This window comes from Dasypus novemcinctus, chromosome 3 (genome assembly GCF_030445035.2).
Source record: "Dasypus novemcinctus isolate mDasNov1 chromosome 3, mDasNov1.1.hap2, whole genome shotgun sequence".
Taxonomy (NCBI): domain Eukaryota; kingdom Metazoa; phylum Chordata; class Mammalia; order Cingulata; family Dasypodidae; genus Dasypus; species Dasypus novemcinctus.
In genome coordinates, this window is record NC_080675.1 from 139,822,642 (window position 1) to 139,843,072 (window position 20,431).

Below are 20,431 nucleotides of genomic sequence, written 5' to 3' on the forward strand. Positions count from 1 at the left end.
GGCTCTCTGTTCCTTCCAGGAGAAAAGGGTGTTTGGCTCTGTAAAGATCCTACCAGGGAGCAGCTGCCCACCGTGATTGTGAACGTGTGGTGTGTGAGCATGCAGTCGTGTGTGTGAGCTATACCGGCCTGTTTGAGTTAAGGGACACAAGGGTGCTTGTGAAGGTGAGTGTGCCTGTGTGCATATCTGAGCTCATAGGGTGCATGGACCCGTGGGTGTGAAGGTCCAGCCACGAGTACTTTTGGTGACCAGTTTTACAGAATGATCATGAAGTCTAAATCTCTGCAATTGTTTGCACCTTCCTTGCACCTAGGAAAGTCCAGGAAAAAAAGTGTGCCCACATGAAAAGAGATTTCTAGGGACCCTAACATATACCATCGAATAACTCATTTTTCCTCAGCCTAATTCTTTTTCCAAAAGGCCTGTTGATGGCAGAAGATGCTTCAGTTCCTTCCCAAGACCACCTGTGCTCTACCCTCAAAAACCATCATTTTCCATCCTGGTAGGAAATTAACTTCCAAGGGCAGAAAGGCTGAGGAAATCCTCATCGTTGGTTTCAAAGAAGAATTCCACATTTTTGGAAAATAGTTTATTAATTCATTATAGGGACAGATACATGATCAATGCCTTGGCTTAACACTAAAGAGTATCATATTTGTAAGGAGAAAAAAATGCTGGGAAAATAATTAAATAAAACAATATAAACTAAGTATAGACAAATAAATGAGGAGGTACCGGTTACATTTGTCATGCATCAAGAAAAGGAAGATTTTAAAATGAGACTCTTAAAAAAATTAAGGCTTTGAGATGAAAGATGACAAAAGAGATTAATACCCTGTAAAAGGCCAACAGACTCTTTTCTAATAAGAATAATGCTACAAAAGACACAGGCCTAACACTTCCAAAATTACCCAGAGCCCAAATCATATATAATGCTCGTGAGTGATGGCTACTTTCTTATCAAGTGTGAATTATAGGCAGATACCAGATTTATTACTTATTTGCTTTTGAGAAACAATTTTCCACCCAACCTAATGGGTTATAAATTGTCTCATTTGCAGCTATTTAATTTAAACCAGAACCTCACTGCCTGTTAAACAAGAACATGAAAAATGACGATGTGGTGTAATGCTAAGAGCATACTGTTAAAATAGCCATTTAGTTCAGGGCAGTTGTTTGTTTTTTTTAATGATTATTTTTTGAAAAACCAAACCAGCAAAATGAAACAAGGCTTTTGACCTTTAGAGCAATGATGAAACATATACAGTGGTGTTAGCCACAGCAACGCTGAATGCTACAGAAATAGCACAAGTGACAATTCTGTCCTTAACAAGATACAAAACCAACATTAATAATCTTTAGTGTTATAGGCTGGCTGAAGGAGGGGGAGGGGAGGAAATACAGGGGTGGATGTCAAATGTGAGTGACACCCGAGTGTAATAAACACAGATGATTTCAGGGTCTGAAGAAGCTGTAACTCTGCTGAGAGACATTTCACCATTTAAAAAAGAAAAGGGGAGGGGAGAAATAGACTGGTTCTTTCCAATTTGGCCTAGAAGCTAGAGTTAACCCTTGATGTGCCGATCAGTGAAAAAGATGCCATTAGGAAGCAAAGATCCCACATTTATGCTCCTAGGAAAGGGCAGAGGTGAAAAATCAAATAAATGACATTGTTTACTCCACACAGGAAATAGAAATCAAGCTTGTCCCTGTGGGGCAAGCTGAAAAGAGCCAACCACCCTTGTCCTGTGCAAAGACTTCCCTTCCAGCACCCCAGGGTGGGGCTGTAGAGAGTTAAGTGTGTCAGGTACAGATTCATGAGCTTCCTCTCCGCCCCCCCAACCCCATGAGTTCATGATCAAGGCACAGAGTGGAAAGGAGCTTGGGCTGCAGTTCCCCTAACCCCCATGCCACTGATCCTGCTTTAGCTTCATCTGGGAAGGAAGGTCCAAAACCACTTCCACCCAGCAAACCGGCCTCCCTGCATAAAAGGGAAGGAATCATTTCACCCCAAGCTTCTGGGTCACATTCCCCTCCCCCTGCCCCAAAGGAAGGGGAGAATCCCCTTTGCGACTCAACTTCATCACCTCCAAGGAGAACTCTATGCCAATGCCAAGAAGAAAGACCTGGAAGCTGGAAGCTCTTCTCCAAGCCGGCCCTGGGGCCAGCAGTCTGCAAGGAAAGAAGCATTGCCAGGGGAGGAGGCAGGAGGCGTGCAGAGTCCCAGAGGGAAGAGATGACCGGTGAGGGAACGGCAGACACAGGAGTTACGCTATGGCCTTGAAAGGACATGAGGTAGCCATGTTGTTAGGGAAGGATGCAGGCTGAACCCAGGCGGGGGAGCCAGGTGAGGCAGTGGACAGGTGTGAGAGAGAGAGATGGAGAGAGAGGCAGAGGCAGACAGACAGAAGGAGACATTGGGAAAGACAGAGAATAGGGGAGAGGAAAGGAAAAGAGCAGCAGGGAGGAAGAGCCAGGCACCAGAACTGGGAGAGCGAGGTGACTGGGAGATAGCCCCCAGAGCTGTGAAGAGGAAGCAAGGGCAGGGACCGGAGTTGGGGAGAGAGAAAGGGAGACCAGAAGATTTTCAACACCAGGCACTTCCCACATTACAAAATTGAATGCAGAGTTGCTCTGAGGGGGGCCGGGGTCACCGTCTCCATTTGGGCAATGGGGCCCTGAGAGGTGGGAGTGGCGCAGCTACAATGTTAGGCGTGCAGAGCCTACATGCACCCAGCCCGGCCGGGCCGGACTGGCTGGCGCTGTCTGTGTCAGACAGGGCATCAGAGACACTCTCAGAGTGTGTAATAAAAGGCTGGGTGACGGAGCAGGGGGCCTGATGTGGGGGCATCGTCCTGACCTGGAGGTCAACCAGCTGTTGTGACCGCTGCCCAGGCCACTGTTCCCCAGCACACTGACCAGTGCACACACGTGCCGCACACATGTGTATGTCACATGTAGCTGTGTGCCACATGTCTCTCACACATCATATATGTGTTGCAAAGAGCACAGGGGGAGCGAACAATCCATTTCTTCCTCTCCCTTTAGCTGAAGGCTGCAAAGAGCTTGATGATGGTCAGTATCTGCAGGTACACGTGTGTACATGTGCGGCCACACATGTCACGTCCCATGAGCCACACCTGTCTCAAACTGCACCTCCAGGGGAGCTAAGCGGAGGAGGAGATGGGGCCTCTGGGCAGGGCTGGGCTGGCTGCTAGAGGGCAGGGGGCCTTGGGCTGGCAGCTGACCCCAGGGGCCTCCAGACCCTCACTGGGCTGGAGGTCCAGGTAGGTGCCGGAAGCACTGGCAGCCTCTGGCAGGCAGGTGAGTCTGTCGGACCCAGTTGCTGCCTGCTCGCACCCTTCCAGCTCTCTGTCCAGCCAGTCTGCCCTGTGTCCCGGATCCGCCAGGCCCGAGGTGAGGTCAGGAGCCTCTGAAGGTAGGGAATCGTCAGGTTCCAGGTCTTGGAGATGGAGGCCAGGATCCCCTTTGGACGCGCTAAAGTCAGAGTGGACAATGACTTCGGCCTCCACCTGGTTCTTGCAGGCTGGAGGTGGCTTCTTCCTCCCGTTGCCCTGGTCAGAGCAGAGAACACAATAACAAAGTTACCACTCAGACAGTGGCCAGCGGAAGGTTGACTGGCCCTCCCTCACGAAGCGTGTGTTACACTGGAGTTGGTAAAGGATGCACAGGGACCGTCCCACCAGAGGTGATGTTCAGGCCCGTGGGAAGGTGGGGAAACGGAACACTGCTCTTTTGCCCCCTTGCCTAGGAATTCTAGAAGGGCCAGCGTCCATCAAGGACAGACTGGAGAGCAGGAAGGGCTGGGCGCCCCCTCAGATCCACAGTCATCTGCTGCAGCCCACTTAGTCCGGGGTGGAGGGGACACCAGCCCCCACCCAGCTGACGCATGCCCACAACCTGGCCTACCCTCCGTCTACAAAGTCTTTGGCCGCTCCGAGACCTCTTAGTTAGTTAGACTCCCATCCCCAGGGAGGTTACCGCACGGGTCTCCAGAGCACTCCCTCGTTCCTCTCTACAGGTATGGGGCCCTTCTCCCCTCCCTGGCCCCTGCTGCCAGGACACTGACCTTGATGGCGTCGTACACCAGCGCCTGCAGCAGCAGCGTCTGCCCAGTTCCAGCAGGGGGCAGCAGGGCTCGGGTCAGAGAGGGCACGGGGCCCGCCTGGGGCAGCTCACAGCCTGCCCAGGAGCCCGCCCAGCTGGGCCCACCTGGCTGAGCCCAGGAGATCTGCACAGGGGGAGAAGCAGGAGCACTGAGGGGCAGGGCCGGGCTGCGAGAGGGATGCATCAGGCAGGAAGCAGACGGGGTGAGGGGAAGAAGGGGCCCTGGCTCCCGGCTCTTCTCCCCCTCCCCAGTAGGGTCCCTGCCCTGGGGAGCGCAGAGTGGCGGGGAATGTGAGGGTAGAGAGTTCTTCCTGCAGAAGAGCCTAATATCAGGTGCTCCAAAAAGCCTGGAGGCTTCCACACAAGGTGGGGTCTCGCTCACCGCAGAGGCAGGGAGAAGGTGAGGGAAGGGGCCGGGTTTGACCGGCTGGTCAGAGTACAGCACAACCAGCACGCTGCTGGCCTGGAGGGGCCCTCACCTTGCTGGACCTCAATGGATCCCGGCCCCACTTGGCCGGAGCCAAGCTGACCAGCCTCTTCTCCCCTTGTTGGGAGGTCTCAGGGGTCTCCCCAGCCCTGGGGATGAGGAGGCAGCTGAGCATTCTGGCCTCCGAGTCGTCTACAAACAACCCACTGGGCGCCCTCCCCTCCGTGAGAACCAGGCTGACCTATTCTGCCAGGGGATGGAGGCCCATCTGCTTCCCTGCCCTGCCAGCCCTTTCAGGCGCTGGGGAGAGAGCGCCTTCTCTCCAGCAGCTGGTCCTGGCAGGGGTGGGGGTGGGGAGCGGGGCTGGGGGCGGGGCTGGGGTCTCCCACAGGGTCACGAGGGGTGCTCTGGCGCCCCCTGGTGGCCTGTTAGGGACAACGTGGGGCTCCGACCCAGGGGCGTCCACCCAGGCTCAGGGCTCACCTTTCTCTTGGAGTGACCCCGGCAGTCCGAGATGCCACCCCCCATAAGGCTGTGCACTTCAGCCCTGTCTTCGATGTCTGAGGGAGGAGGGGACCAATCCTGGGGCCGGGGGTGCACGAGGGACTCGAGTTCATGGGCAGCTTGGGGACTGGGGGGCCCAAGCCGGGCTCGGGAGTACAGCGCAGGGTTCCCGGTGGTGGCCGTGGAAGAAAGGCCCGGGAGGGCTTCCCTGGAAGGGAAGAGGGCAGCAAAGCACAGCGGTCAAAGGTGAGGGGTTGGGAGCGAGACTGAGATCTAGAACAGCCTGTGGCTCGTCTCTGGGACTCAGTTTCCTCATCTGGGTAATGAGTAGGAAACTCGGTGATTGTTCAAAAGAGCTGTGACAGCACAATGGGGGTCCTCCCTTCCTTGGCTCCAAGCATTTGGAGACGTGGGGCCCCTCTTTCCAAGAAGCTGGCAGCTACAGGGGAAGAGGAGGAAAGGGGGGTTGGGGGCTCCCCTAAGGCCACTCCCCTATTCTTAGGAGGACAGCACCTTCATCTCTTCATCCCAGAGCCCTAACTTTCACGGGGCTCCTGGGGGTGCCGAGGGCAGGTCATGACCACGCTCCCTGCTCCCCAACCTCTGCAGCCCCTCCTGGAGCTCGCGTGCCCACCTGTGAGGGCTGCGGCGCAGGCCGGCACACATGCAGGCCAGCAGGCAGAGGAGGCCCAGGCAGACGCCCACGATGATGCCTGTGACCGAGTGCACGTCCAAGGAGTCTGGCGGAGGAGAGGGCGGAGAGCGCAGTCAAGGGCAGGAGAGGGCCCCGGGACTCCTTGTGGCTTCCCCCGGCCCGAATCGCACCCTCTGGACACTGGCAATCTGCTGATGCAAGCAAGTGGGCCCCGGCCTGGAACACTCCCCTGGCCTGCCCACCAGGGCCGGCCTCGTGGGTGTGCAGCCGGGCAGGGGCGCGGGGCCCCGTGTTTGGTGTAATGCTCTCCTGTCGCCGTCTTGAAATGCTTTAACGATTTTTAAACGGAGCTTTGCATTTTCATTTTGCACTGGGCCCTGCGAATTACAGAGCCGGTACTGTTGCCTTCCTCCACCCCGTGAAGCTCACATCCTCACTGAGCCAATCGTCCAAGCAAATTAGTCTCCCAAAGAAACTGGGGCCCTCTCCCAAGACGTTCTCCAAATTAAAGCAGTCCCTCCTAAATCACCAGGGCACACCAGCTTCCCCTTCAATTCACCTTTTCCCCACCAAAGCAGGAGAGCAGCTGTCCAAAATAACACAGTGCAGGTGTGCCCACAGGCCGGGGCTTGAAAGAGAGGACTCTGGGGGTTCGGATGCATCCGAGCGGCTCCAGGGACTTCTGGGGGCCCCAGGATGGACCCCACCTCTTCCTTCCTGCTCTCCTACCTGAGAACTTCTCCTGGAGAGTGATCACGTCCTGCAGACCGGAGAAGGGCCCGGGCCCCACCTCCGTGCGCGCTCCCATCTTGAAGAAGTACCTGGTGTCGCTCTCTAGGCCGTGCACCTCAGCACTGAAGATATTTCCTGGGGCGGAGGGGCAGGGGGCGGGGGGACAGGGAGAGCAGGGTTGGTGGATAGGGTGGGGGCGGGATGCAGGGACAGGGAAGCAGGCCTGAGGTTTCTGCCTGCTCAGCTCCCCCCCCCACCCCAGACCTGAGAAGCCCCCCCCCCGGGGGCCCTCTCACAGAAAGGGGGAGGGAGGGGGCTCTGGTGCAGAGGCTCTGGGGAGCTGGGCGGGGAGCCCTCACCCTCCGTGGTGAGCAGCGTCCACTGGTGCTCGGGCTGGGTGTGGTTGCTGCTGTAGAGAATCAGATACTCCACGATCTCCCCGTTGGGCTCAGTCGGGGGGCACCAGTGCAGTCGAACGGTGGATGGCGTCAGGGGGCTCAGGCGCAGGTCCGATGGGGGCGTCGAGGGCCCTGGGGTGCAGGGGAGAGGCAGGGTCACTGAGAGTCCCAGCTCCAGGGGCAAGGCGGGAGACAGGGCGGAGGACAGGGAACAGACACCAAGCCTGAGCAAAGCCGAGGGCTGCTCTGCAGTTGGGGAGTTTCTGGAGAAGTGGGGTGGGGGCGGGCAGGACGCTGCTCTACCGCGTCCCTCCCCTCCCAGGCTCTCCTCTCCCCTCCACCCTGCCCTACCCTTCCCCTAGAGCTCCTCCGTCTTCTAGCCCAGGGACTTCTGAGGGTTGAGGAGCTGCCCAGTATTCTAGCCGCCTGGGGGCAGAGCTTAAAAAGGTTTGGAAGGCTGAGGTTTTCGTTTAAACTCTCCTGCTAAGCCTGCCGTCTCTTCCACAGCAAAGTTTAATGTAAAAATGTTTCCAAGTAGTTATCCTTTCAAGTTTCTACCTTGCCCCCAAAGATCTTCAGGTAAAATGGGCTGACTGAAGACATCCTGGCTGGCTTTGTCTCCGCCTGCCCCTGGCACAGGCTCCCATGGGGTCATGGGAACCTCGGTTTGACAAGTACCACCTTGGGAAGGTTTGAGTTTTGGTGGTAGTTTTCGGTTTTGGTTTTTTTGGAGACAATTCTGAGGAATGGGAGGGTGGATGAGGAAGGGGGAGAGGTGGGGACACGAAGTGACTGGTGCGTAGGGGAGGGGCAGGGACTCAGGAGTTCAAGGCCCTGCAGAGGGCGGGAGGCGTCCCCGGCTGAGGCACAGCAGCCGCAGCATCGTGGGCTCCGGAGTCCTCGGGGACCTCGGATGACCCTCCACATCTTAGGCTCATCTCCCCACTGGCAAAAGGGGAACGAGCCCCGTCCTCTCTCGCACCAACAGTTGTGCTGGGTTTCCAAAGACACAAAGTCTCCTTGGAGAAAATACTGGGGCTCGTTAAGGTCTTGTGCAGTTTTTTGTCAGAAGGACCAAGGTTAGAGGTTGGTGAAAACAACTTGCTAGTGGCTTTTGATAAAGCAGATCCACGAGAGCCGAGGCCTCCCTCCAGCAGACCACATATACCTTCCAGTTCCAATCTGGGGGGAGGACAAAGGTCTCCTCTCAGCTGGAAGGTAAACAGTCTGAGGGCCAAGAGAATCAAAGGGCGTCTCCCATTTGCCTTAAAATGCCATTTCCAGATGGCTTTTATGAATCTGAGAGTCAGAGGGTTGCAGAGTGAAAAGTTCCATCGTCTATTTTTACAGATGACGATTCTAAGGTCCTGAGTGGGGAAGTGATCTTCCCAAAGTCTCCCTGTGTGTCAGGACCAGAATGCGGAATGCAGGACTCCTGCCTTCCCCAACCTGGCCTCTCTCCAGGTCAGTGAGGTCTTGGCACAGCTTCTTAAGAGCCACTCGCCTAAATCCTCTGTCATTATGTTTACCGGTAAATGGTTAGGACCAACACAAGGACTGTCCTACATAAAGGCAAAGCAAATGACAGACTCTTAAGGGGTTCTGACAGCTAAGAGGGCTGTTGATGGGAGGAGGAGCTGGGTAAAAGATGGGCTGGTGGCCAGGGGGCCGAGGGCCACTCACGGTCAGGTAGGGTGGAACGCTCCACCACGGAGCCGAAAGGCCCGTCCATGTCCACACCGTGGGACTGTACCGCAAACTCATACTTGGTAAACGGCTTTAGCCCGCCAATGAGGATGTCTTCACCGGAGCTGCCGAGGCAAGAGCGTAACTAGGCCCTCAGACCCACTGACCCACAAAGGCAGGCACCCCCAAATCTCCTTTCCCACTCCCAGCCCCAGCTCCGGCTGCACTCTGGGCAGGGAAGCTGCTCCTTCCTTGGGGGCCATTCACACCCCCTTGGAGGACCCACAGGGCAGTCTGGATACACGTCCCTCCCTGTCCAATCTCAAAACTAGGCCCCCTCCTCCAGGGAACCCTCCGGGATTCATCCAAGTCATTCTCCACCTAAGGAACGGTCTCTGGTGCATGAGGGCCCTCAACACGCCCCCAGGGGAACCGGGGAGCAGTAGAATGATCCCGAATTCCCCAGAGCCCCTCCCCATCTCCGCCTGCTGCTCTCCCCCCACTCCTCACTACCCCCCCGTGCCCCTCCTCCCCCCTTTACAGGAGTAGCCCCTCTCGCCTACCTGGTGTAGTAAGTGACCAGGGAAGCATTCCTGAGTCCCCAGGGGCTGAAGCGCACCGTGTAGTTGACAATCTTGACTGTGGTGAAGTCTGGCTTTTTCCACCGAAGCCAGATGGATGTGGAGCTGTTGGATTCCGCGTGGACATGGGCAGGGGGCAAGGGGGGGCCCCTCTGGATGGGCAGGTCTGCAAGGTGGGACCAAAGTGTGGGGAAGGGAGGAAGGACAGCCATCCCTAAGTAGGCGCAGCGGTTTATAGTTCCCACAGCACGTTCTTACCCCGTCTCTTTCGATCCCGTGAGTTGGGTGGCATCATTCCTACTTCACAGATGAGGAAACCGAGGCTCCCAAGAATTTAACTGATTTCTGCCCAGGTCATACATAGAGCAGACCATGGACACTAGTATGTAAGAATGTAATAGAGAGAGGCGGCAAATAATGGCAGTTAAGAGCACAGACTCGGGAGCCAGACTGCCTTAGTTCCAATTTCAGTCTGCTGCTTACTAGCTGTGTGACCTTGGATGACTTACTTAACCTCTCTGTGCCCCCAATCCCTATTCTGTAAAATGGGGCTAATAACAATACCTACCTGATAGGGTTGTTATGAGGATTAAATTAGCCAATATTTTAAAGTAGTTAGAAAAGTGTCTGGCCTATAGAAAGTACTATATAATGATACATGCTTATTATAGAAACATAAAATAAAATAAACTCCACGAGAGCAGGTACCTTATGTATGTTGTTCACCACTAAATTCCCAGAACAGAGTTGGCACGTAGTAGACACTCAGTAAATACTTGCTGAATGAATGAACAAACGGGAATTAGAACCCAGGTTTCTTGGCTCCTGGTGGAGTGCTCCTTCCACTAAACCATGGTTGAAAGTTAGCCCAGGAGGTCAGGGGCAAAGCAATGTCATGGCCGGCCCAACCAGGCACAGGGCCATGAGACTGTACCGTAGTGGAAAGTCTTTTGCCGGAAAGCTGGGAGTCCTGCTTCTAGTCCAGGCTCTGTGCAACCACAGGCAAATCCCTTTACCTCTCTGAGTCTCAGTTTCCCAGTGGGCCACATAGGGATACTCTCCCTGCCTATCTCCCAGAGCCGAGCCATGATCTCATGGATAATGTAACGTGGGTGGCTGTATTTTAAAAGATTGTTTTAAGATCAAACTTGGGATCAACGAAGGGGTTTCTCTCTATTCAAACCTTCCAAATTAGCATCTGTTCCTGGATAATGAAAATACGGGAGCAGGTCCAAAGGCTATTGCACATACTGGAGCGTCTATGACAGGCAGTCGGGGGCTCAGAGAGGAGCCCAGACCCCAGGACGATGGGTTTGGGGTGAGGCGACAGGACTGCCTGCTCACCAGGCTGGCCCGAAGGAAGGGAAGGGAAGCCGTGCGCAGACCCCAGAGTGAGCCCTTCCCCTCGCCAGCACGCTCACCTGGCGCGGGCGCCTTCTCCGTCTTGCCCTTCCACACGGCTGCATAGCCATCCTCGTGTTTGTTGAACGCCACGAGCTTCACCTCGTACAGCCGTCCGGGGACTGGAGAAGGGCCCAGGGGTCACTCACTCGCTGGAGGGACTTGCGACGTCACTCCTCTCCATCCCCAGAGTCCCAGCTGGGCCAGCCCCCTGCGCAGCTCCACCCGCTTCCCCAAAGCCCTCCTCACCTAGCTGGGTCAGCTCGTACTGCTTCACCTTCTTCTTGAGCCGGACGGGCCCCACATCCCAGGTCTGGTCTCCACGGCTCCCTGGGGAGCTCTCGCCACTGACCTCCTCTTCGGCCCCCACCTCCCGCCAGTACAGTTTGTAGCCAGAGATCTGGGCAGGGTGAGGGGGCGGCTGCCAAGACACGACCAGGGACTCCATCCCTGCCCGCACCTTCAGCTCTGCAGGGGCGAAGGGGACTGGGAGCAGGTCAGGGGGACAGGAAAGAGGAGGGAGAGAAAGGGCGTGAAGGGGAGGGGGCCGGGGATGGGAGAGGGCAGGAGGCAGGAGGAAGCAAAGGGCAGGAGGATGAACCTCAGGGGGAGCTCTGCCAGCCCCTCCCACCTCACTGCCACCCAGCCACTCACGCACCGACCTGCCAGGCCCTGCCTTACGTCTGAGGGCAAGCCCATCGTTCTACAGTAACAGGATGCTGGAGCCAGGGTGTCTCCTGGGCACTGGCGGAGAGGTCAGCAAGGAGCACCTCAGTGCAGGGCTGAAAGGGCCTGGCTTGAGGGCTCATAAGTCTCCTGCATGAACAAATGCAGGGATACTGGCAGGCCAGGGCGTCACAGCTGAGGCCGGGAAGGAGGGATGGAGCCAGCTAGGGAGGGGTGGGGGCTTACTAGGTGTCAGACGCTGTGATAGGCACTTTGTGTATGCATTTTAATTTTATCCTCACAGCCCTATAAATTAGCTATTAAATAGATAAGAAAACTGAGGCTCAGAGAAGTTAAGTAACTTGCCCAAGGTCACACAGGTAGTATGTGCACCAGGTTTTGTATTCAGCTCCAGGCTGCCTTTATTTACCCTACTCCAGGGTTTCTCAACAAAGACAACATCAGTCAAAACCATGGCAGCAAATACTATTTAACAAGCTCTTATTATGTACTAAGGGCTTTGTTTACACTACATTATTAATCCTCACACCATCCCTTGGCAGTAGATGAGGGTTCAGAGCTGTGAATGTTTTGACTGAGGTCACGCAGCAGAGAGAAGACTGAGCCCGGGTGTGTCTGCAAAGGCCAGCCGTTTGCCGCTGCGACCTGGGCTCCCTCATCCATCAAGGCCACGGGGAGCGATGGAAAGTCTGATGCAGGGGGTGGTGGGATGCCGGGCTCCAGGGCACACATCCACCCACACAGGCACACACACCGCCCTGTCCTGTGCCCTCCAGCCCCGTACCATGGCTCTGGTTGTGCATACTGGGCGTCCTGTGCTGCATCCACTGGGAGGGGGCCCCGTAGCCTGCACCTGTGCCGGCTGAAATCCGTACTCGATAAACCTTGTTGGGCTGCAGCGAGCTCAGCGTAAGCTGCGTCTCATTCCCTGGCACCTCGGTGGAGAAAATCTGATCTGCTGGTCAGGAAAGACGGGCTCTGGGTGGCCACCTGGGGACCACGACCTTTAGATCCCCTGCACCGGCTCTCCCACCTCACAGCCCCGTTCTTCAGTGCTCCATCGAGCCAGGCCCTCTTGGCACTGACTCGCCCGCTCACTGCCGGGGCCTCCGATTCCGGCTGACGCAGGAGGCCCAGAATGGGGAGAACGGCAACACGTCCTCCCTTTGCCCTGCGAGCCTACAGTGAGCACACTGTCCCCACATTGGGCATAGGCCCAACTTCCTGGCTGCGCTGGTAGGCACTGCCTGCTTCCCAGAGCCCTAACAACCACCCCAAACCCATTTCTTTGTACATCTGGCCTCACCCTCTGCCCCTGGCCACCTTTATTCTTCTGACTTTATCCCTTTCAAATCCCCTCCCTTAGATTGCTTATATCTACCCTAACATATCCTTCCCAATGCCCCATTTCCCCAATCTCAGAAGCACACCCCCTACCTACCTACCCCTCATCTGCTTTGTGTGTGTGGTAACTTTATATATATATATAAGATAAAATTTCCCATTTTAACCATTTTAAGTGTACAATTCAGTGGCATTACTTTTACTTGTTGTGCCACCATCACCACCATCCATTACGAGAACTTTCTCATCACTCCAACCAGAACCCTAGCACCCATTATGCAATAACTCTCATTCCCCCCTGCCGCCCCTAGTAGCTTGTCTTTACTTTCCGACTCAATGAATTCGCCTATTCTAGATTTTTATGTAAGTGGAATTATACAATATTTGTCCTTCTGTGTCTGATATTCACTTAGCATAATGTTTTTGAGGGGCATCCTTTTTTTCTAAAGCATGTATCAGAACTTCATTGCTTTTTAGAGCTGAATAATATTCCATTGCAAGTATATATCACCTTTGGCTTATCCATTCATCTGTTGGTGGACATTTGGTTATTTCCACCTTTTGGGTATTGTGACTAGCGCGGCTAGGAACATCAGTGCGCAAGTATCTGTTTGAGTTCCTCAGGTATGAGTACATAGCTGAGAGTGGAATTGCTAGGTCATACGGTAATTCTACATTTGACTTTTTCAGGAAGCATCAAACTATTTTCCGCCCCTCATCTGCTTTTTGAGCTGGAAGGGGCCCTCGGGATTACCTAGGCTACCTGTCTCCTTTCACAGAAGAGGGAACGGAGGCAGGGACTCAACAGGGCTAGGAAGTGCAGCCGTAGGGGAGGTGGGGCTGGTGGCATTCTTTGCCCCCCCTTTCCTTCCTGGTGTCCCTATTTCCAGCCCACTTTTCATTTGCCAGGTTCGCCTTTCCCCACTTCACCCCTCTGCTTTATTTCCTTTGACTCCCTCCACCCAGCTTAGGTCCACAGCTGCTCTAAACAACACTTCACGTTGACTCCCAACCATGTGGGGCCCACTTCCTGCCCCCACTCACCTTCCTTTCCGAAACTGTACTCTATCTTGTACTTCATCACCTGCCCATTGCTCAGGCCAGGAGGCAGGGGCAGCCAGGCCACCCTGATGTCCGAGGGGGTGGGGCTGGACAGGGAAAGCTGGGGCGCTGCACTGGGGACTGAGACAGAAGCATGTCAGTGTGAGCCCTGCTCCACCAACGTGGAAGGTAAGGCCCAGGAGTGCCCAGAGACCTGCCCAAGTCACACAGCAAGCCAGAATCAGCCAGAACCAGGATCTGAGGAAGGGAAGAGCGACTCTCAGGCGAGCGCTGAGCTGGAGGAGGAGGGGCATGGGCCCCAGAGATTCTAAAAGTCCTGGCATGGAGTTGCTCCTCGGAAGAGGGGACATTCCTCCTACCCGGAAGCAAGAGCAACATTTGGGGCACAGTCTTCCAATTCAGTGGGTTAATGTCACTGTCTCCTGACCTGACTGGGTGGGTTCATGGGTATCAGGGAGAAGGGCCATATGCTAGAAGGAAGCACAGCGGCTAGGCTCAAATCCCAGCTGTACCACTGACCTTAGGTAAGTCACCCTCGTTTTCTGAGCCTCAGTTTCCCCAGCAGTAAATCAGGAGAAGAACCCCTATCCATCCTGTAGCAGTGTGATATGGTTATGAATTCCAAAAAGAGATCTTGGATTATGTTTGTGATCTGGTCTATACCTGGGTGTGATTAAGTTATGATTAGGGCTTTGATCGGGTCATGTCATTAGGGCACGGGTGGGGACTCACAAATAAAAGGCATGGCAAAGGACAGAGTTGGGGGGTTTTGATGTTAGAGTTGTGATGTTGGAGTTTGATGCTGAAGCCTTAAGCTGGAGCCCTGGGAAGTCAGCACACAGAGGAAAGAGAAGCAAGCCCCAGGAAGAGAGGACCTGAGCCAGGAGAAGAACACAGAGGAATAGAGATGGCTCCTTAGACATGGCAGAAACCCCAGGGGGAGAGACAGAGCCATTTGCCTGGCAGTCTACAGCTGACCTTGTGGAGAAACTAGAGGACCTGAGCCCAGAGGGAAGCAGGATCTGGGAAGAGAGGAACCCAGGAAGCCTGAACCTTCACAGATGTTGGCAGCCATCTTGCTGCAACACGTGAAAACAGACTTTGGTGAGGCAAGTAACTTGTGCTTTATGGCCTGGTACCTGTAAGCTCCTACCCCAGATAAATACCTTTATAAAAACCAACCAATTTCTGGCATTTTGCATCAGCACCCCTTTGGCTGACTAATACACATCTCCTCACAGGGGCAGGTCAAGGTGCTCTGGTATATACCAGCCGAGAGAAGCCCGAGCCTCCACCCCCGGGGCCTCTCGGGGCCGCTTGCGCGTCGTGCAGAGCCCTACCGTCGTCCAGCGTGTGGACCAGCGCGGGCGTGGAGGTGCGGCTGGCCCCCAGCTGCGAGTAGGCCACCACGTAGAACTCATAGTCGGTGTTGGGCTCTAGGTCCCGAACCTGTAGCTCTGTGGTGTCGTTGTTCACGGCAAACTGGTACTCCACGTTGTCCATGCCTGGGGGACAAGGGGACTGTCACAGAGCCACCCCCGGTGTCAGGAAATGGAGGCTGTCTAGGGGTCTCTCGGACTGCCCCAGTCTCTGGAATAGTCTGAGTATAGCTAAACAAATCTAGATAATCTCCTGAGCTAGCAGAATTATTGTTCCCAGATAACAATACCAGATCATCTCAGGAGGAAATAAACTCCCTTGGCTCCTAGTCCCATTGTAGAAATTCCTCTGCTGGTTAGGAAGTTCTCTGTGGCGTCTAATTGAAGTGCCTCCTGCTGCATTTGTTAGCTGGAGTGGGAGGTGGCTCTGGGAGCCTTAACCAGGGCTGGGACAGCCAAGGAGCGAGAAGCATCCTTCCCCTCCTCTCCTAACCATCGTGGCTGAGGGGAAACGTGCCCCACGCATTGACCCCTCCTCCAGCACGAGGCCCACAGATACCCACCAGGTAGCCAACCCTTCAGTCATCCGACCTGTACACCGCCCCCCAACCACTGCCCCCCCCCCGCCCCCGTGTGGGCCTTGCGGGGTGCGGCCGACGTACCCCGCGCCTTCTGGTAGTGGAGCGAGAAGCCGATGATCTGCTCGCTGTGCAGCTCGGGCCGCTCCCAGGCCACCAGCACGGCGGAGCTGCTCAGCGGCGTGGCGGTGACGCGCGTGGGGGCGCTGGGCAGCCCGTCGCGCACCACCACGGCCAGCGGCGCGGCGGCGCACGCCGTGCCCACGCCGTTCTCGGCCACGCACTGGTAGTAGCCGGCGTCCTGCAGGCCGATCTGCGTGATGACCAGGCTGCCGCCGCCGCCCTGCACCTTGACGCGCCCGTTGGGCCGCAGCGGCGCCCCGTCGTGCAGCCAGCGCAGCGCGGGCCGCGGCTCCCCCGACGCGCGGCACACGAAGCGCGCCGTGCTGGCCCGCGTGCGCGACAGCGCCTCGGGCGCCTGCGAGATGGCCGGGGCCGCTGCGGGCGGGCGGGAGACGGCGCTGACCGCGGGCTCCCCGGGGCGCCCAGCCCGCCCCGCGCCCGCTCACCCGGCCCACCCGACCCTCCTCGTCCTCTCAGAACTGTCCCCAGGCCTCCTCAGCCGCCCTGGAACGCACCAGCTCCGCCCGCCCGGATCCAGCGCCACCCCCTCGGTTACCCACCCCCCTCTCCCCGCCTCCCCAACGACCCCCACACCTCCCAGATGTACCCTTCACTGCCACTTACCCCAGGCCTAAACAACCCCCCCACCCCCCGTCTCTATTGTACCACCCACAAACCACTCCCCTACCTCCAGGCATCCGCTCAGTCCCTTCCCCGCCCCCAGCTACCTAGGTCCCACCCTGCGCCCTGTCCCCCACCATAACCCAAGGCAGGCCCTACGTCCCTCCTCTTCCCCTTCTCCACCCAGCTCCTCTCTCTCTAGCCTATCTTCCCACCACCTCCCCTCCCCCAATTACCCCGCCGCTTCGGGTCCAACGCCTCCCCTACCACGGGCTAGGAGCCGGTCCTTCCTAGCTCTGCCCCTTGTCATCCCACAGCACCACCCCCCAGTCCCTCTAACCCAGCACCTGCCCACTTCCCCGTTCCCCATTCTCCGCTCAGGCCCAGCTAGCCTGCCCCTCTCCGGTCCCTCTCACACCTCCCCGCATCCTTCACCCCCCTCTGACCACCAGCCTCACCCAGCACGCGGAGCTCGGCGGCCGCAGAGGCGAAGTCACGCGTGCGGGGCTTGTTGGCTCGGCAGACGTAGACGCCAGAGTGCCGGGGCTGCGCGCTGGCGATGAGTAGATTGGTGCGTCCCAGGACGATGACATCCGTGGAGATGGGTTTCCCGTCTGGGAGGGCAGGGGGAGGCACGCTGGACGGGGGGCGCTGGGGACTGCCCCTCTGTCCACTGTCTGGATCTCAGGCCCCTCTTACACCCAACTTAAGTGAACATGACTGTCCCAAATTTGAGTCTCAGCTCCTCCCCTTGCCAGCCAGTGCCCCTCTCTGAGCCACAGCGTCTCCATCTGTAAAATGGGGAGACAGTCCCTGGCTGGAAAAGCTGCTGTGAGGATGAAGAGTAACGTCTGTGAGAACCCCTGGCCCTTAATAGGTGCTCAGGACACCAGATTGATAACGATGACCGTTATTATAGTATTAGGTTCACTTCTTTCAAGAAGGACACACGCCTCCTCTAGGAGGATCAAAGATTTGAATATCTACAGGGACTTTTATCTTGATGTGAAATGAAAACATTTAAAAAGTCCCCGACTTGGGGATGTGAACAGGAAACCCAGAGGAGAAATACAAATGACCAAGAAACACACACAAAAAAAAGAGTTCAACTTCATGTAATCCAAGAAATTCACACCAAAACGCAGATGCTATTTTTCACCTATCAAATTGAGAAAGATTCTAAAAATCCTAAATTTGCAATTCTAGTGAAAGGGAAATGCTGATGGGGCCATAAGCAGGCTTTTGCCTTGATCTTGTTTTTGAAGCCAGAGATTCCACTTGTGGGAACCTGTCCCAGAGGGAGGATCAGAATTACAGACAAAACCTTGTGAACAAGGACGGTCACTGCAGTGCTAAGTGTAAATGTGGACAACTGCAGAGCACTTAAAAATACAACAGTAGGGGACTGCAAATTACATTATGCCTATATTCAAATGAAGGAATGTCAAATAGTCACTAAAATTATTTTTGAAGGAGTTTTAAAGATGGGGGAAATGCTTATGATATACTGTTGAATGAAACTAGGATTCAGAATCTGCAAATACAATATGCTCTTAAGTCGTGGGAAAAATGTGCATATGCATAGAAAAAACCTGGAAGAAAATACACTCATATGTTAACAATTTTTATCTTCTGTTTCCCCCTAGTTTTCTACAATGAGCCTGCACTACTTTTGCAATTTGAAGAAACAAATAAGCCAAAAAATCAGTCCCTTCCCTGACTCAGTGGACTTAATTCCTGGAAAGGGAGCAATCAGCGTGCGGGGGCTGGAATGCGGTCCCTTTCCAGCCCTTTTCTTCCCGGCATCTATCCAGGAGAACTGTCAGCAGAGTTTCTCCAAGTGCCTTTTCAGGACTGCAACTGTTGGCATCACCTGGGAGAGTGATTCTTAAATCCTTACTGAGCATGGAGTCACCAGGGATCTTGTCCAGCTGCAGAGGCCTGGGGCAGGGCCCGAGAGTCTACATTTCTCACTAGCTCTGGGTGGTAGGTCCGAGGACCACACTACCAGTAGCCAGTACCTAGGGCACTTTCAGATTCCAGGATCACAACTCTCCAGGGGTGAAGCGAGGGAGTCTACAATTTTAACAAGCTCCCTGGGTGATCGTGATATATGGTCAGGACTTAAGAAACTTTGACATTAGGACTTCGGGGCGACACCACAGGCTTACCCCAATACTAGTAGGAGGCCCCTCCTGGCCCCTGGGATCCTACTAAGTAGGTGAATGTCACAAGTCCAGTGAGGCAACGCTAGGCTGGGAGGCACAAAAATACCAGCTAGCACTGTTCTACTAGATAGGCATAGGCTGTGGCAGGTACAGAGTTGTTCGGTTTATTACTTTTCATTAAACTGCATGTATTCATTATATATATAAATAGACTTGTTTGAAAGTCTGACATAAACTTCTTAAAAGGAGGCGGTGTAGGGTAATGGACGGAGCTGGGCTCAAGACCTGCCTCTGCCATTAACCCGTTCAGTCACTTCTTACCGACAAGTGGAAGCAAAGGTAATTCTTGCCTTTCTTTCCTCACGGGACTATAGAAAGCAGTATCCCAGAAAAAGAACAGGCTCTAAATTTGGGTCTGGGCTCTGCTCCTTGAATGGCTCTAGGGAGGCTCGGGCAGGACAGTGGGCGTGACTGTGCTCAGTGGCTGCAGAGTGCTGTCTGGCCCAGGGCTCCCACTCCCCTGACAGCCTCTCCAGTAACTCAGGTCCACCCGGCACTTATCACTTGCTGCCTGATACCGTCACCCCTCTCTTCACAGGCACGTGCCTTGTCTCTTCCACCCAGACTCTGAGTTTGGAGGGCAGGGTCCGTGTCTCTCTCACCCATGGGTTTTATTCACTGTGCCCCACAAGATGCCCACAGGGGCAGCAGCACACCTGGGTAGGCCGAAGTGCTGCCATTGTGGTCACACGGACCTGGCCCCCCCGACTGGCTGGCTGTGCCCCCCCCCCTCCCAGCTCTTCAACACCGGCCTGGGGAACAGAAGAAAGTATGGCGGAGGGCCTAGCCCAGGGGCTGGGGAGTGATTTTGTCATGGGCAGGCTCAAGGTCCTTTGTAAAGGAAAGAGCCGCACAGATGTAATGATTAAGTTGGCGGGGGTTCCCTGAGCAGCCTCCGCCTGGTTGCGCACCCACGCCAGCCCTGAGAGAGGAGTTCCCGCCACACCAGAAGGTCAGTGTTCCCGGAGCCCTGAGAGAGGAGTTCCCGCCACACCAGAAGGTCAGTGTTCCCGGAGTGGCGGCCTTTACCGTTTCTAGCCTGGGGGCACGTGAGTGCCACACCCCTCCTTCCCCCCTCTCCTCTCCCTCTCCCTTCACTCACCCTGCCGGACCCAGGACACCAAAGGGGTGGGGTCAGCTGAGGCGACACATTCCATCACCACACTCTGGCCAGACACCACCGTGGTGTTTTCCGGGGCTGCCATGATGACCACATCCTGCCCCCTGGAGGCGGCCAGGGACCCTGGAGAGAGGGCAGGCAGAAAGCAGCCTTACCATGATGCGTCTCCACGTGCAGTACCTCACCGGATGCTCACAGTTGCCTGGTGAGGCAGGTGAGCAGGGAGCAGCAACGTTTCTAGCTGACAGGTGGGGAAAGTGAGACCAAGGGCCGTGACCACACAGTTCAGCAGGGCTGGGACTGGAGTTCTGAGCGCCTTCTCTTGGAGCCAGAAGAATGACCTGGGCTCCTACTCAGCTCCAGAAAAAAAGGGTGGACAGACACACACCTCCCAAAGCTAAGTGACCCTCCCGGCAGAGGACCGGCAGGTCATGAGTGCAGCACTGGACTTGGAGTAAACCGTAGGAGTTCCTGGTCCAGCCCGGCCACTAATGTGCTGTGTGACCTTGGGCAAGTCAGGTTCTCACGTGGAACAGGAGGTGGGCAGCTATCTGAGCCCTGATACCCTGCCCTGCGCGCACTGTGACTGGTCCCAGAGGCAGCAAGGTAATTCATAGTTTTTCCAGCAGGTGGCAGCAGAGACCCCAGGCACTGGGGTGAGGGAGGAGCAGAGAACTGGACTCCAAGGGACACCCAAGCTAAGCCTGGGGGGTGGGGGTGGGGGTGGGGGTGGAGAACGGCAAGGTTGAGGCAGGCCCGCGAGGGGCCCCTGGGAAA

At 55.7% G+C, this 20,431-nt stretch overlaps 1 protein-coding gene across 1 annotated transcript in view; it reads right to left on the reverse strand.

Annotated features, from left to right (window-relative positions):
• Positions 1-574: 574 nt before the first annotated feature.
• IGDCC4 (immunoglobulin superfamily DCC subclass member 4) overlaps positions 575-20,431 on the reverse strand; it is a 38,425-nt gene continuing 18,568 nt past the window's right edge. The window contains exons 5-20 of the mRNA XM_004453146.3: positions 19,637-19,777; positions 16,765-16,920; positions 15,647-16,060; positions 14,946-15,110; positions 13,588-13,725; positions 11,984-12,154; positions 10,762-10,998; positions 10,533-10,634; positions 9,094-9,277; positions 8,528-8,655; positions 6,806-6,976; positions 6,444-6,581; positions 5,694-5,799; positions 5,039-5,267; positions 4,091-4,252; positions 575-3,575 (exon numbers count right to left, since the gene is read on the reverse strand). Of these exons, the coding sequence (XP_004453203.2) occupies positions 3,168-3,575; positions 4,091-4,252; positions 5,039-5,267; positions 5,694-5,799; positions 6,444-6,581; positions 6,806-6,976; positions 8,528-8,655; positions 9,094-9,277; positions 10,533-10,634; positions 10,762-10,998; positions 11,984-12,154; positions 13,588-13,725; positions 14,946-15,110; positions 15,647-16,060; positions 16,765-16,920; positions 19,637-19,777 (3,050 nt within the window). The 3' untranslated portion in view covers positions 575-3,167. The remainder of the gene's footprint in view (positions 3,576-4,090; positions 4,253-5,038; positions 5,268-5,693; positions 5,800-6,443; positions 6,582-6,805; positions 6,977-8,527; positions 8,656-9,093; positions 9,278-10,532; positions 10,635-10,761; positions 10,999-11,983; positions 12,155-13,587; positions 13,726-14,945; positions 15,111-15,646; positions 16,061-16,764; positions 16,921-19,636; positions 19,778-20,431) is intronic.